Source organism: Microtus oregoni, unplaced genomic scaffold (genome assembly GCF_018167655.1).
Source record: "Microtus oregoni isolate MIOR12 unplaced genomic scaffold, Mior012 000037F_ref0000500, whole genome shotgun sequence".
Taxonomy (NCBI): Eukaryota; Metazoa; Chordata; class Mammalia; order Rodentia; family Cricetidae; genus Microtus; species Microtus oregoni.
In genome coordinates, this window is record NW_024543096.1 from 20,167,384 (window position 1) to 20,183,157 (window position 15,774).

Sequence of the window (15,774 nt, forward strand, 5' to 3'; positions counted from 1 at the left end):
AGATCTCTGAGAGTTCTAAGACAGCCTGGTCTACAGAGTTACTTCAGGTCAAAGATACAGAGAACCTGTCTCAAAAAGCAAAAAGTTAAACGTAAAAATAAACGAAATAGAGGTTAAAACAAAGCTGTACAAAGATGGAAAATACACAGAGAATCTTGATACTGTATGCTATTATGCTCTCTTTAAATTATTTAAATGCTGAGGAAGGAGCAACAGATGCTAAAAGATATTTATTTATAAATGCTGCTGAGCTAATCCAACATAGATATTTTGAATTTGGATCTAAGGACATGATACTTTGGAAAGGAGTTTCTTATTTTGTTTTCACAGAGGATGAGACGCTGTTCATTTCTTCTATTCCGATTTGGTATGATGGACCACGCCCTCCTGAAGGGTTGGTGTGAACACCTTCAGAAAATTGCTTCGCTCAACTGCCAACTGAGATGAAGCTAGCACACAGGTTATACCGTGAAAGACCTAATTAACGACGCCCCCATTCAGCAGGAAGCAGTTTGGAGAGAAAAAACTGCGCCCATGTTCCCAAATATGGTTTATAAACGTTCTTTTACATTTAAAGGGGGATATGATATAGGTATGAATGATTTGCATTAGTATAGATTTTGCTTTATTGATAGAGATTTACGGTCAATTTTGTTATATGTATAAGTGTTTCTGATTTTGATTAAGGTATTGTGATTGTGTAGTTCATTTAAATATGTACTGTATAATTAAGAAATATAGGTTGTTAATGGATAATCATCGATAATAGTAAAGCTTGTAGTCATGTTAGTTAGATTTTCTAGATATATATATATATTTTAGATAGACATTCTTCATGTCTTTCAAAGATTACAGAATAGGACATTTAATGTTTTAATAACTGAGGACTTTTCATGACAATGAGACACTCTGCTCCTGGCAGCACCAATCTACTTCAAGAGGAAGATGGGCATCGAAGAGGCTCGTTATGGAGTTTTGATAGCCATTTGGGCAAGAAACTGCTCTTGCCTGGACTATTGCATAAACTGGACACAGAGAACCCGCAGAGAGAGGACTACTGAACTTGCCTAAGGTGAGATGATCTTTCGGGGTTCCTGGTTCATGAAAGAGTCTGCGAGACATTCTGCAGGACACAACAGATAGTGACTGAACTGACTTTGAATTTTCCTGCTTTATGGAAATGTCTGCTGGATACCATGGGCCTGAAGGCTGAAGATGGATGCCCCAACGGTACAAAAGAACTTTGGGTGACTGTCCAGGTAGTGAGATGTCTCTGTCATTTCTAGAGTTTTAAAAGTTGCTTTTTTCTTGTTTGCTTAGGTAGTATTGTATCTTTCTGGAGTCTTTGATGGAGTTAAGAATAGTTAGTTATAGTTATAGTTTTCCTTAGTTATGATAAAGATTATTGTAATTTTTACTTGATAACTGTTTTGTTATATGTAATTTTGCTATGTTAAAGTTAAAGCTTTTTTTTTTTTTGTTTAAACCGAAAAAGGGGAAATGATGGAGGAAGGTCATTGGCTAATAAAGGAACTGCCCTGGCCCATTTTATTGGTTAGAGGATAGGAGGGAGGAGTAAACAGAACAGAACGCTGGGAGGAAGAGGAAGTGAGCTCAGAGACTCCACAGCTCTCTCGGGAGCAGACGCCTCAGAGAGAGAAGCCATGCCCCGCTCCCGGGATGAAGCTCCGACCCAGGATGGACTAGGCTAGAATCTCCCTGGTAAGCGCACCTTGGGGTGCTACACACAGATGATTATAAATGGGCTAAATTAATATGTGAGAATTAACCTAGAAGAGAATGGGCCAGGCAGTGTTTAAATGAATACAGTTTGTGTGTTGTTATTTCGGGGCATAAGCTAGCTGAGCAGGCAGCCGGGATGCTGGGGACGCAGCCCCGCCGCTCTTATTACTTCACATTACAATAATCTAGCAGCAGCAGATTTATCCAGAAATGGTTTTCTTATTTGGGAAAAAAAAAGTCACGATTTTCCTTTTACTCTCAGAATCTTAAAGTGAGAAAAAAAAAATCACATGAGAGACTTTTGTGGTTAGTATGAACACACCTTTGTGTAACTAGGTGACTAGACTAACTCAAGCTAGAAAGATGGTCCACATGTAAAAGTCCTTGTGGAATCTTGCTGTTCCCAGCTTCCTCGGGTACTGTCAGACAACTCCACCTTCCGTTTTCATTGCAGATCGTTTGTTACAAGCAAATAATAAAAAAAGGGGGTATAAGAAGAATAGAGAAGCAAAGGTCTGGATTGTGAGACAAGATCTATCTGAATTGCAGAGTACCTGTGCAGCCTCCTGCTGCTTCTTCAGCTGCTCCAACATCTGCTGAAACTCCGCCTCTTTCTGCTCCGCCTCCTCCATGGTGGCCTGATTCTGCTCCTCATAGGCCATGGCCACCACAGCCAGGATCAAGTTTATCAGGTAGAATGAGCCCAAGAAAATGACCAGCACAAAAAATATCATGTATGTTTTCCCAGCAGCACGCAACGTCTAGAAACAAGAATATCAGAATTACTTTCGCAGTCATTTCAGTAACCAGTGACTGTGTGTCTGGCAGAACTTGGACAAAATTAACAATGTGTCCCTGCACTATTTCTTTAACCTCTGTCTCTTCTTTCTTCGTTGACTTATGCATTCATAGTCATTGTAAAGGATTCTTGGATTCACCAAGAATAAAACAGTGGATAGAAAACAATTGGGACCTCCATCAAAAAGCTGAGCCTTTCATGGAAGAGACCAAGAGAAAGAGATAATACCTGAGAGGGAGATAGGGCGGAGGGGAAATTTGTCTTTCGTTGGGATGAAATTGTGTCTAAGAAGAATGTGAAATAGCATTGGGTCATGGAGAAACAGAACAGATGTACTCTCCTTGACTTTATTCCTCTCAACATGGATTGTAAGCATTAGGATAGAGAAGCCCACATCTCTGATCTCAAGCAATACTTTCTCTACTATATCATGCTGTGGTTGGCATTTCATGACTCAGTGTGTATCCTTATATTCTTCTACTTAAATGCAGTAAGTATCTCTTCAGATTCTCACCAGTTGGTAAAGATTTTCCCAGAAGTCCTGAGTCATCAGTCGAAACAGGGACAAAAATGCCCAACTGAAGGTATCAAAGCTTGTGTAACCATAATTAGGGTTTCTACCAGCTTTTACACACATATATCCTTCTGGACATTGGCTGCAAATGGGGAAGAAGCAAGTTGACAAGTCATTCTGTGTCTTTTTATTCTGGTAGAAGACTATGCTTACAAAATGCTCCATCACTACTAAGACGACACAAGAGTGTGGAATCCAACTCCCTGATACATTTCCCACCTCTGACTTTATAGGTTATCACTAGCTGCCAGGTGTAGCTGTTGCTAAGTAAGTAACCTTTCTTCCTCGCTGCGGAGTCTGCAAAGGTGACTCATTGCTTGATACTTACCTCGGGGAAATAGCAGCATTATAGATCAATGTATTGTTTCTTGCTTTACAGAAGAAACCTTAATATTTAGAACATGTCCTGTTTTATTATAATTACTGAAAATTAGTATGTATTAAGTTAGTTTCTGTTATCAGTGATATCCTACAGAAAGAGCTAGACATACATATAGGAATAAACCACACATACTCACATCTCACACAAATGATCAGCTTACCCTGCATCAGAGCTATTTCCACACAGTAGTGCATCTAAAAAACCCTCCAGGAAATAATGATATCCTGTTTGGAAAAAAGAAAGTCACGTGACACACACTTGTTAAAAAACACTAAAAGAGTACGGAAATCAGTTCCTACTTTCAGTTTCTTTAAGTGACTTTAAGCAAACCACATTACCTGCTTAAACACATGGGTTTTTCCTTCTTTTCTTTCAAATCTTACTGTTGTATTATGGGTATGAGGTTTTTTTCATTATCAATGTAAAATTAGTGAAAACCATACGTACGCACGGAACGTTTATGGGAAGGTATCAGTATTTTCTATTACTTTCATGAAATAAAATAAATTCATCACCAGGAGAAGATGAGAATGATAGGTATTTTAAAATAACTACATATTTCAAAATAAAATGATATGTTTTCTTATTTCCCTACCATATTTAATACCATTAGTAAATTCTTCAAATTAACCATAATTTACATTTATGTTTCTGGAATTTATGTCAGTAGCTTATAATGAAGATTCATAATTATACGAACTATATGAATATTTTAATGAAATGAAAATTTTAGAATGGAATGAAACAAATGCTATTTTTTACAAAGGTGAAAATTTTAGAATAACAATTACAATAGGTGAGCATCACGTCACCTTAGTTCTAAAAAGCCCCTCCCTCATTTAAATAGTTACTTGAGAAACCATGACTACAAGGCTTTCCTTGACCATGCAGGCCATCAGAAGTCCAGTCCCCAATGCAGAAGGGGATCTCTCCTCAACCACAGGCCACATCAGCCAGAAGACCAGAGAAGAAACAGAAACAAAGAAAGAAAACACCCGTTCAACAAAGACAAATCTAGAAATAGGCACTTACACCTAAAATCACTCCAAATCTAGGTGCCCAAATGTCAGTATAAGAACACAAATAACAACGCCAGGGCAACATGTCACTACTAGAGCCCAACCATTATACTACGGCAATCCCAAATATTCCAAAACAACTGAAACATAAGAAAACAACCCAAACCAACTTTATGACAATGAATAAAAAGGAAATGAACAAATCCCTGAAACGAATCCAAAAAAATCAATAACAAACTGGAGGAAATCAATAAATCTCTTAAAGAATCGCAAGAAAACAAACAAACAGTTGACAGAAACCAGTAAAACTTTACAAGATCTGAAAATGGAAAGAGAAGCAAATAAAAACAAACGGAGGGAATTCTGGAAATGGAAAATCTAGGTAAACTAACACGAACTACAGGTGTAAGCATCACCAACAGAGTACAGAATACAAGAGAAGGAAGAGAGAATCTCAGGCATTGATGATTCAATAGAAGAAATAGATTAATTGATAAAAAATGCTAAATCTAAAATATTCCTGAAGCAAAACATCCAGGAAACCTGGGACATTATGAAAAGACTAAAGCTAAGAATAATAGGAATAGATGTAGGAGAAGACTTTCAGCTCAAAGGCCAAGGAAATATTTTTAACAGAATGATAGAGGAAAAAACTTTCTAACCTAAAGAGGACATGCCTAAAAAGGTATAAGAAGATTACAAAACAGCAAATAGATTGGACCAGAAAAGAAAGATCCATCACCACACAACAATGAGAACACCAAACACAAAGAACAAAGAAATAACATTAAAAACTGCAAAAGAAAAAAGGTCAAATAACATAAAAAGGCAGATCTATTAGAATTACACCTGACTTTTCATTGGAGACTCTAAAAGTCAGAAGGGCTTAGAGAGATGAGCTAGACTCCTAGAGACCACAGATGCCAGCACAGACTATTACACTCAGCAAAACTTTCAATCATTATAGATGGAGAAAACAAGATATTTCATCATAAAGTGAATTTAAATAGTATTTACCCACAAATCCAGACATACAGAATGTATTAGGAGAAAAATTCCAACCCAAGGAAGTTAATTACACCCATGAAAATAAGGCAATAAATAATTTTTTTACCAGTACTATGCAAGGAAGGAACACACACACACACACACACACACACACACACACACACACACTGCCACCATCAACAACTACAATAAAATAACGGGCATCAATAATAATTGACCATTGAAATCTTTCAATGTCAATGGACTCAATTCCACTATAAAAAAATACAGATACACAGAATAGATGTGAAAACAAGGTCGAGTCTTCTTCAGCATACAAGAGAAAAAAATGTCTCAACATCAAAGATAGATATAACCTCTGAGTAAAAGTTTGGAAAATGAATTTCCAGTCAAATGGCCCCAAGAAGCTAGGTGGTCCACTGACTCTAATTTAATCTAACAAAGTAGAATTCATGCCAAAATTAATCAAAAGAGATGGGGAAGGACACTTCATACTCATCAAAGGAGAAACTCACTAAGATGACATCTCAAATCTCAATATCTATGATCAAAAGACAGGGACACCCACATTTGTAAAGGAAACATGACTAAAGCTTAAGTCACACATTGATATTGGGAGACTTAAATACCCAACTCTCACAAATGGAAGATCATCCATACAAAAACTAAACAGAGAACTACTGGAGTTAACAGAAATTATGACTCAAATGGACCTAACAGAAATCTATAGAACATTTCACCCAAGCACAAAAGAATACCCTTTCTTCACAGCACCTGATGGAGCATACTCTAAAATTGACCACATACTTGGCCATAAAGCAAGTCTCAACAGATAAAAGAAAATTAAAATAATCCCCTACATCCTATCAGACTACCATGGATTAAGAATGGATTTCAACAATATCAGAAAGCCTACAAACTCACAGAAACTGAATTATTCTCTACTGAATTACCACTGTGTCAAGGAATAAAAAAGAATGAAATTAAAGACTTCCTACGATTTATTCACAATAAATGTACAATGTACCCAAGCTAATGGGGCACAATGAAAGAAGTGCTAAGGTTCTCAGCACTAAGTGCTATCTTAAAAAAATATTTGAAGAGCTCTCATACTCATGACTTAAGAGCACACCTGAAAGCTTTAGAACAAAAAGAACACACCTAAGAGGGAAAGATGGCAGGAAATAATCAAACTCACAGCTGAAATCAATAAAATAGAAACACAGAGAAAAATGCAAATAATCAATGAGACAAAAAGCTCGTTCTTTGAGAAGATCAACAAAATAGACAAACCCTTATCCAACTATCTAAAAGACTTAGAGAGAATATCCTAATTAACTATGTCAGAAACGGAAAAGGGGGCATAACAAGAGACAATGAGGAAGTCCAGAGAATCACTAGGTGATTCAAAAACCTGTGCTCTACAAGATTGGAAAATCTTAAAGAAATGGGCAAATTTCTTGACAGATATCACTTACCAAAATTAAATCAAGATTAGATAAATAACTTAAATAGACCTATAAACTACAAGGAAATAAAAGCAGTCATTAAAATTTTCCTCTCCAAAAACAAAAACAACAAACAAAAACCAAAATAATGCAAAAGATCAGAACTAAATGGTTTTGGCTCAGAATTCTGCCACACTTTCAAAGAAGAGCTAATACCAACACTCCTCAAATTATTGCACAAAATAGAAGCAGAAGGAACATTACCAAATTATTTTTATGAGGTAGCAGTCACCCTGATACTGAAACCATACAAAGATTCAGGAAAGAAAGAGAATTACAGACCAATTTCCCTCATTAACATTGATACAAAAATACTCAATAAAATACTAACAAACAAAATGCAAAAACACATCAAGAAATCATCCATTATAATCAAGGAGGTTTCATCTCAAAGATGCAGGAATAGCTTAACATCCGAAAATCTATCAATATAATCTATCATATAAACAAACGGAAAGAAAAAAAAACTGCATGATCATGAGGTCCTGACAAGATCTTTGGCAAAACCCAACACCCTTCATGATAAAATCTTGGAGAGACAGGGATACAAGGGACATACCTAAGCATAAAGATCGTATATAGCAAGCTGAGAGCCAACATCAAATAAGTGGAGAGAAACTCAAAGCAATTCTACTAAAACCAAGGAAAAAAGACAAGGTTGTCCACTCTCACTATAAAAGTTACCGTAGAGCAATAAATCAGAAGAGATCAAGGGGATACAAATTGGAAAGGAAGAAGTCAAAGGATCATTATTTACAGATGATAGTATACATAAGTGACCCCAAAAATTCTATCGGAGAACTCTTACAGCTGATAAACACCTTAAGTGAAGTGGCTGGATCAAAAAAGAAAAACAAAAACAGAAACAAATGAGTAGTCTTCCTATATACAAACGATAATTAAATTGGCTAAGAAAGAAATGAGGGAAACAGCGCCTTTCACAATAACCACAAATAATATAAAGTGTCTTTTTTCAACAAGTATAATATTATTAGAAAAAGTGATAATCAGACTTTATAGTTGAAAATAAACAAATATTTTTACTTTTTTTAGAATGTAAGAAAAATAATGTCTAATAATTTTCAGGAGCGAGAATAAACCTAAGGGATGTTTTCATAGTCAGTGCTGATCTTAGAGAAAAGCTGGACAAACTACAGCTTTCAGAGCCTTGGTAAGAGTGAGAACTTTGGGGCATTATGTGCCATGTTTAAGGCACATTGATCCCCTGCTCTGGCAGTGTTTAGAAGGCATTTATCACTGATATTTATTTGCAGACCATTGGCTGGCAGGTAACTGCACATCACAGAGAAGAAGTTACCAAACCAAGGCATTTTTCAGATCCAGTTACAATGAGACTTTGATCGTCTGTTTTCTCTTTCCTTTTACTATCACTGCTTTAAGAACTATCAAGCGGCTTTAAGAACAATCCCAGCAGCTTTCTAGTACCCCAACGTTTGTTCTTTATTCCGGAACATTACTCATCTCCCCGAGGTAATAACAAAATGGTGATAATCAAGCATATGGAGAGCTTGGCGTTAAACCCCAACATTTTTCTTAATCAGCATATTTCCTTCCTAGATGAATCTGGTTTAACTTTCCTTGCTTTTCAAATACTGGTACAGACAAATGCTAAAATTAAAGAAGGAGGCAGAAAATTTTGCTTATTTCATTGTGACTTTAAAAAGAGAAAGATAAGGGTCACTTATTTTTCCATTCTTTCATAATTGATTCTTTCAGCGATCAATGGTTTGATCTAAATTCTTTGAACAAAAATAAGCTAATTCATACAATATTGTTGATTAATCTGTTTTCTTAATTGATGTCTTTTGAGTCAAATTGACTTTATTGTTTTCTTCTTTGATATGGCTTTTCAATCAAATATTATTACTTGTGAATCTCACTTCATTTGCCTACAATAATAATTGAGTCTAGTTTACAAAAAATATTTCATCATGAATTATTAAGTCCATATATTGTCACCAATATTTCCCTTTATCCTTGCCTAGTCCAGGCCTCTGAAATAAGTTTTAGTCTCCACAGTTAGCAAATGGTTTTCACAAACCATCTTTTCTTTTGTTGTTATAGCTGTCACATGAGGAATGCACACTGATGCTTTATCCTAGGAAAATTCTCCCTGGCTGAATTCATTAGCTTTATACATAATAACACAATAGAGAGTAGTATTCAACAATAAGAATTAGAATAGCTGTCAAATTAAACATTATATGTGTGCAAACCATGTACAACCTGCTTAAAATTCTTCTTAAAATTATTCAGCAAGATACAAAGGCCTATTGTTTAAACTTCATGGAAGGGACTAGGGGTGTGGCTCAGAGGTACAGCACCCGCTCAACTTGTGCAAAGTCCTGGGTTAAATCCCCAGCGTTCTTGGCAGAGAAAACAAACAAAATCCAGGGGAAGGAAATGTCAAACAAAAACACAGATTTGACTATTTAAGAAGTCTCATCAGATAATTTTCTAGTAATTACAGCTTCCTTCTGGTTGTCCTTTACTAGTCCAGGAATAGACAGAAGGCAGGCAAACAGGGAAAGAATAAGTACTCATAATGGTAATTCTTACTTGAGTCTTGAATATATGATTTCCAGTCAAACTCAAACACGGTTTCATTGACCAGGGTGCCGTTATAATCTGTAGTTATATTCTTCTCTATACTATGTTCCTCAAGGGAAGCATTGGTGGGAGGCCATTGTACACATTTATTCCTCAGGTTGCCCATGAACAGCTGCAGCCCGATGAGAGCAAAGACACTCAGACAGAACACCGTGAGGATCATGACGTCAGACAGCTTCTTCACAGACTGGATCAGGGCCCCCACAATGGTCTTCAGGCCTGAGAGAAAGAAGCTTATTATTATGAAGGCTTAAGCATCCGAAGTAATAATTAAATTCTTCCCACAATTCCCTTGAAAACATTGTGTCAATGTGTAAGTCCCAAGATGCTGCCCATGACAGGTAAATATTTAATATAAAAATAATTCAGAGTATTACTACATTTTAAAACAAGTCTTCCATGCTGGTATAGGTTTTTCTTTATTATATAATTTGTCTTTTGTTAGAAAAGAATAAGTTTGTTTCACACAGGAATCAATAGGCGTAATGAATAAAAATTAATACCTATAATATGTAACAAGTCCTTAATAAAATTGACATTTCAAAATACATTTTAAAGTAGAAATTGTTTAGAATGTATTTTAGAGTGTTCACCCATTAAACACAAAAGTAGATAAAACCTGTAGGGACAGCAAGAGTGACATTTTGTTAAGTAATCAGTTTTATGAGTCTTGATTTTCTTTCTTTTTTTTCCTCCACAAAATGTCAGGCTATAAACCATTCTTAGTGCTCACTGGCTTCTGAACACTGGGCATAGAAGTAGCCACTTGCTCTTCACCCTGATGTCACAGGCACAGCTGATTAGTGTCTGATTCTTGATTTTATACAACGATGAATGTCAAGCAAGGAGGCCCAGTTGAAAAAGTCCTGGAGTTAACTCAGTGATTAAGCTATACGCTTGCACATAGCTCTCACCTGGAATGACTGAAATGGTTTTCAATGCCCGGAGAACTCTGAACGTTCTCAACGCTGAGACATTGCCCAGGTCCACAAACTCTGTCACATATCTGTAATGGGGAGTTCACACACAAACACAGTGACAAGATGCAAAGAAAGATATGTAGATAAAGTTATCTTATACTTCATTCTAATCAAGTCTTACCTAAAACTGCTGAAGCAGTTTTTAGACTCAGAGCTCTAAAAGCATGAAGAGCTGAAAATTACCGAGTTTACAAACTCTGTGACTTACCTGTAGGGTTAAATCAAAATTACTAAAGATGTGGAGGGACTTAGTGTTTATCTGGCACGTTTATGGAGAATTTTGGCTGTTTTTAAATGATAGTAGTGTAAGTTGCCAATTAAATTTAAAATTAATCACAATAGCCTTATTTTCTCAGTAAATACCATTAGCTAAATGTTAACTTTCATAAAATGTGCTTCCCCTGATGTCATTTCAAAAGCAATCGAGTCAAAATTGTATGTGATTTGGGCAAAATTAAAGGGTCAACGTCCCATGTGCTATGGTTTCCATTGAAAATGAAATTGTCCAATGGAAATGTAACTATTGCAATAGATTGCCAATTGCCCTACCATTCAAGATAGCATTTGCTAGCATAACTTTTGAGTAAAAGTTTGATAAATGAACAATAGCATTTTATGTGACACAATGTTGCTCTGTCATTTCTTCTATTTTATTCTAAAAAGGAGAAATCCCAAATGCCATCCTGTAAGTTGTGGCCGAAAGGCATGGGGAAGGATTGCTTATCCTCATCTGATATAAAATTATAGAGTTAAGACCAGACAGCCAGTATATACACTTCTGAGCATATCAGTACCATCCGTCCTTGTCTACCCCTTCAGACCTGCTGATAACGAGAAAGTCAGCTCCCAAAGATGGGATAAGTCATGTTAGCCCACTGTCCTCCACGCCTACGTTCACCTACTCCTGTTATTTTCAATAGCTACTCCTCTTTTGGGAGACAGTTCATCATTCGCAAAAGGAAGAAGACAGGAAGTCGGGAAACAAGCACAGAACTAGCTGAAAAGGTTTATGTGAGTAAAATAAAGAAGGCCATAAAGAGAGAGGTGAGAGGAAGAAGAAATGAATCAGAAGGGCAATAGAAGTAGGGTGTGTCCATTTACAATCCTTAAAGATCAGTTTGCCCATGAGATAACGATTTATTAAGTTTGTAATGCATTGAGTTCTTTTTTTTCTTATGATCTAATTTTCAGTCTATTTTGAAGCATGACTACTTGCTCTCTGCTGTTCCCCAAAATTAACAAAGAAGCTACGGGAGGAGTGTGCACAGCATGAATAAGAAAGATCAGTGCAAATTACTGGAGTCAGTAAAGTTTTGCTGCTGTGAATTTTCAAAACCGTCTTCCAGGTCGGGTGATAAATAATCTACGCTTCTATCTTATGGCATGTTTGTGCGAGAAGACTGGTATATGAACTTTTCAGGTAGATCTTCATTGGCACTAAAATTGATCCTGCAGTTTATCCATTGATCCAGATGGAACGGTGAAATGGTCTTGCTCTTTTGAGATAAGTGTTAAAACACAGAGTTCAATTACCTAAATCATACCCGCTTGGTTTACCACTAAAGCATACTGTTTAAAAACCTGAGCTTGGATAGAAACCCAAACTATATTGTCCTCTGAAGTTTCCAAAAATAGGTACTTACGCAAATGTAATGACGGTGAAGTCAAGCCAGTTCCATGGGTCACGGAGGAAAGTAAAGTCTTCTAAACAGAAACCCCTTGCAATAATTTTTATTAGTGATTCAAAAGTATATATTCCTGTGAAGGTGTACCTAAGAACAAGTAAGCCGAGAATAATTAAGGACATTGTAGCTTTCCCCTCAGAGTACCCCAGTTCCCTAACATTCTGTCAGTAGAAAACACAGACACCAAAAACGAAAGCTAAACCAGTTGATGTTAGTTCCTTAATAAAACACATTAATCTACAGTTGACTTTTCTCATGGTTGGTGTTAAAAGTCAACTTTCCAAAACCTACAATCACTGGAAAAGAGCCTCAGTGTTTGGTTTACTCGGGCTCGCTTGTGGGCACGTTGACTGCCTTAACTGATGAGCGAAGACCCCTCCATCCCCTCCCCCAGAAACTGGGCAGCACTGTGTTCCTTGCTTTTGGGGCCCTGGGAGAAGAGAACGCTAGCTGAGTAGGAGGACATGCATACAGTTGTTCTGTCTCTGGTTTGAATGTGGTGTGGCCAGCTGATTCAAGCTCCTGCCTTGACTTTCTTGGAGTAACAGTGAAACCTGGAACTGTGAATAAAATAAGCTCTTTCTCACTTACGTTGATTTGTCAGGTACGGTACCAGAGCAACAGAAATGAAACTAGAATAGATGCCTACTATGTGAAGGGTCATTTCCTAAGCTACCATCAGAGCAGTGGGAGAAGGACATGACACGCACAGTCTAGCTACTTTCTGAAACGTCTTGGCATCAACAGATGCAGTCTCCTGAGAGTTAGCCAGTGAGGTTTCAGACTGGAATAGACAATCAATAATTGAAGAAGCATGAGGTGATTTTCCTTTAGAAGGAAAAAAAAAATCTCAATCTCAATTGCTTTTTAAAGATTTGCTTTCTTTAGTTAGTTGTATGTGTTTGAGTCTTGCATGTTAACTTAAATAGTTTCAGAATCCATCTTATACCAGTTTATTTTTTTTCAGAGTCTGAGAAAATGTTCTCATAGGCTCCCATCTAGAAGCATTGGAAGAATAGGCATTGGGAATACTGTGTGTATGGTAGAGTAGCAACCAGAGAGGTAGAGGGGGAGAACCTGGGCAGTGTGAGCAGGTACAGTAGCTGGGCCTGGAACAGCCATAGCTCCAGTTATCACAAACTGTGCGTCTCTTCTCCAGTGCCGCCACCAGCATGGGGAGATGGTCAGTACCATAGTAACACTTCCAGCTTTGGAAACTGATACCAGAACTTTCACTGTCATCTGCTTAGCCTTCAACCAACTGAATTTCCAAGTTTTATAATCCTGAAGTTTTAGTAAAGTCCTTGTTGATCACACTTGAAATAAATATAAATCTGGATGAAATACGAATATCTCATGGTAATAAGACTCAATGTTGTTTTTAATGTACCATTTACAGCTTAACCTTTTAGATTCTTAACGAGCCAAATTAATGTGGAGTTCGTCTGGATGGAAAACCAGCATATCTTGTCTATCTTTCTGCAATTATTTTTATTGTATTTTTTTCAAATACCAGCCTGGTCTACAGAGTGAGTTCCAGGACAACCGTGGCTACACAGAGAAACCCCATTGAAAAACAAAACAAAACAATCAGCTACAAGGTAAAGGGAAAACCACTCAGAGAGTGCTGTCTTATTGTACAATTGTGTCTGCAAATGGCTTTATCAAGTATACTTTTGAGTTTCACTTAAAGGATATATTGAAACAAGGCTTCAGAATTTCAATGTATATATATATATATATATATATACACACACATACATTTAAAATATATACAATTGAACTTACTCTACATTCTTCGTCCAGTCAGGAGGGTTGCTCATTGTCATAAACACACAGTTTGTCAAAATAGTGCACATGATGAGCATGCTGAATAATGTAAGTTAGTGTTAAGGAACATACAAACAGAAGCTCATGTACGACATTTAAAAAGGAGTAACACGGAAAAACACAGATGTCAGCAAAACAACTCATGGATAAACGTGTGCCTGTGTATTACCTAATCTCCTTAACCTTCACTTTCACCTGTTAAAAGTACATAATAGTGTGGCCTCCACATGTCAGATCAAATGAGAATATGCACAGATATAAGAATATAAGCTTTATTGTAGCTGTTTCCAAATCAGCATGATTTCCTCTAGAGAGCTTGTGTGTGTGGGGGGGGGGGGAGGAGGTCCCATCTGTTTATATGGATTCACAACACGCTTGAGCAGAAAGTATGCATTTGAACCAAGTCACACAATGAGAATAGTACACTTTTGAGGAAGATGCTTTTCTGCAGTAGAGGAATTTCTTCAATAATGGATAGAATTTATGAATTAATATTTTTACGGTCAAAGCAGAGTACAGTGAAAAACACTGGGTTGCTGTGTTTGAGTGAGTTTATGTATGTACAACAGCCAGGGACAAGATAAAAACGGGGCACTCTTGAAGGTCAAGGCTCATCATCCCTTGGATGCAATTGAAATTCCATGCAGCAACACGCATTTGGACCTTATTCCTATGTGCTTTCACCTCCCTGTGTCTCCACCTGCATTCATACGCGGATGTCAACCGTGAAGCTGTGTAGATCAAAGAAACTAACGCGTGTAAAATGTTTGCAAAGAATGCCCTTGGAGACCTGTCTATGCAGTGAGTGATAGGCCGAGGGAAGAAAATGTAATAAAATTGTAGCTCGGAAAGTGGCTGCTAAAGTCATTATAGAAACCACCGAAATAATGTCTGAGCTCTGGAGAACACAGACGGTTGATGCAGGACCCTAAAATGCTGTTTTCTGCTAGACGATCAGGTATTCTTTTCACTGCCATTGATTGGCTGAACACTTCCATTAGGTGTAAAGAACATTTTCATCAAACGTCCACATGGTGGCACTAGAAAGAACAACTCGGCTAGAGAAGCTTCTAAGCATTAAAACAGTGAACATAGACATTTTTATATGATATTTTTTGTTTTCAGTAACAACCTATTGACAGTATTAAGGAATTACTTGTAACCAACTCAACTTAAAAAGAGAATGACATTCACTTTTGTTGTTGTTTTTTATTGTTTTTGCTACTGTGAAACTAATTATTTTGCTTTCTGTTTTTGCTTCCTCCTCTTGTTAGTGTAGTGCTGGCTTTTTGATTGTTTTTTAAAATGACTTACTTATTTAGATAGTTAGTTAGTTACTATTTTTATAGTGTTGCAGAACAAATCAAACCCAAGGCTTTGTGCTTGTTCAATTCTATAGATTTTAGAATGCAATTTTTTAAAAAAGTCTTGCTAGTATGACTTTACTTATGATACTTACATAAAATAGTATTTTATATTATTTATATTATGACCAAGGCCAGCAACAGAAATTTAGTCATTAATGAGTTTTTGACGGATCAATACCCACATTTGACTTAGTTGTGGAAATCTTTGAACCCCAGTGGGAACGACAGAGCCACGTTTCCTTCAACCA

The 15,774-nt window shown here is 36.8% G+C and overlaps 1 protein-coding gene and 1 non-coding gene across 5 annotated transcripts in view; both read right to left on the reverse strand.

The window, feature by feature from the left end:
• Positions 1–15,774, reverse strand: part of Scn1a (sodium voltage-gated channel alpha subunit 1) — a 123,388-nt gene that overhangs the window by 47,836 nt on the left and 59,778 nt on the right. For all 4 annotated transcript variants that reach the window (XM_041631641.1, XM_041631640.1, XM_041631643.1 and 1 more), the window contains exons 4-10: positions 14,118–14,207; positions 12,288–12,416; positions 10,579–10,670; positions 9,614–9,883; positions 3,659–3,722; positions 3,057–3,198; positions 2,298–2,504 (exon numbers count right to left, since the gene is read on the reverse strand). In XM_041631641.1, coding sequence (XP_041487575.1) covers positions 2,298–2,504; positions 3,057–3,198; positions 3,659–3,722; positions 9,614–9,883; positions 10,579–10,670; positions 12,288–12,416; positions 14,118–14,207 — 994 coding nt within the window. The remainder of the gene's footprint in view (positions 1–2,297; positions 2,505–3,056; positions 3,199–3,658; positions 3,723–9,613; positions 9,884–10,578; positions 10,671–12,287; positions 12,417–14,117; positions 14,208–15,774) is intronic.
• LOC121433318 lies at positions 10,364–10,499 on the reverse strand. Its single transcript, XR_005972307.1, has one exon. It is a non-coding gene; the product is annotated as a small nucleolar RNA SNORA43 (small nucleolar RNA).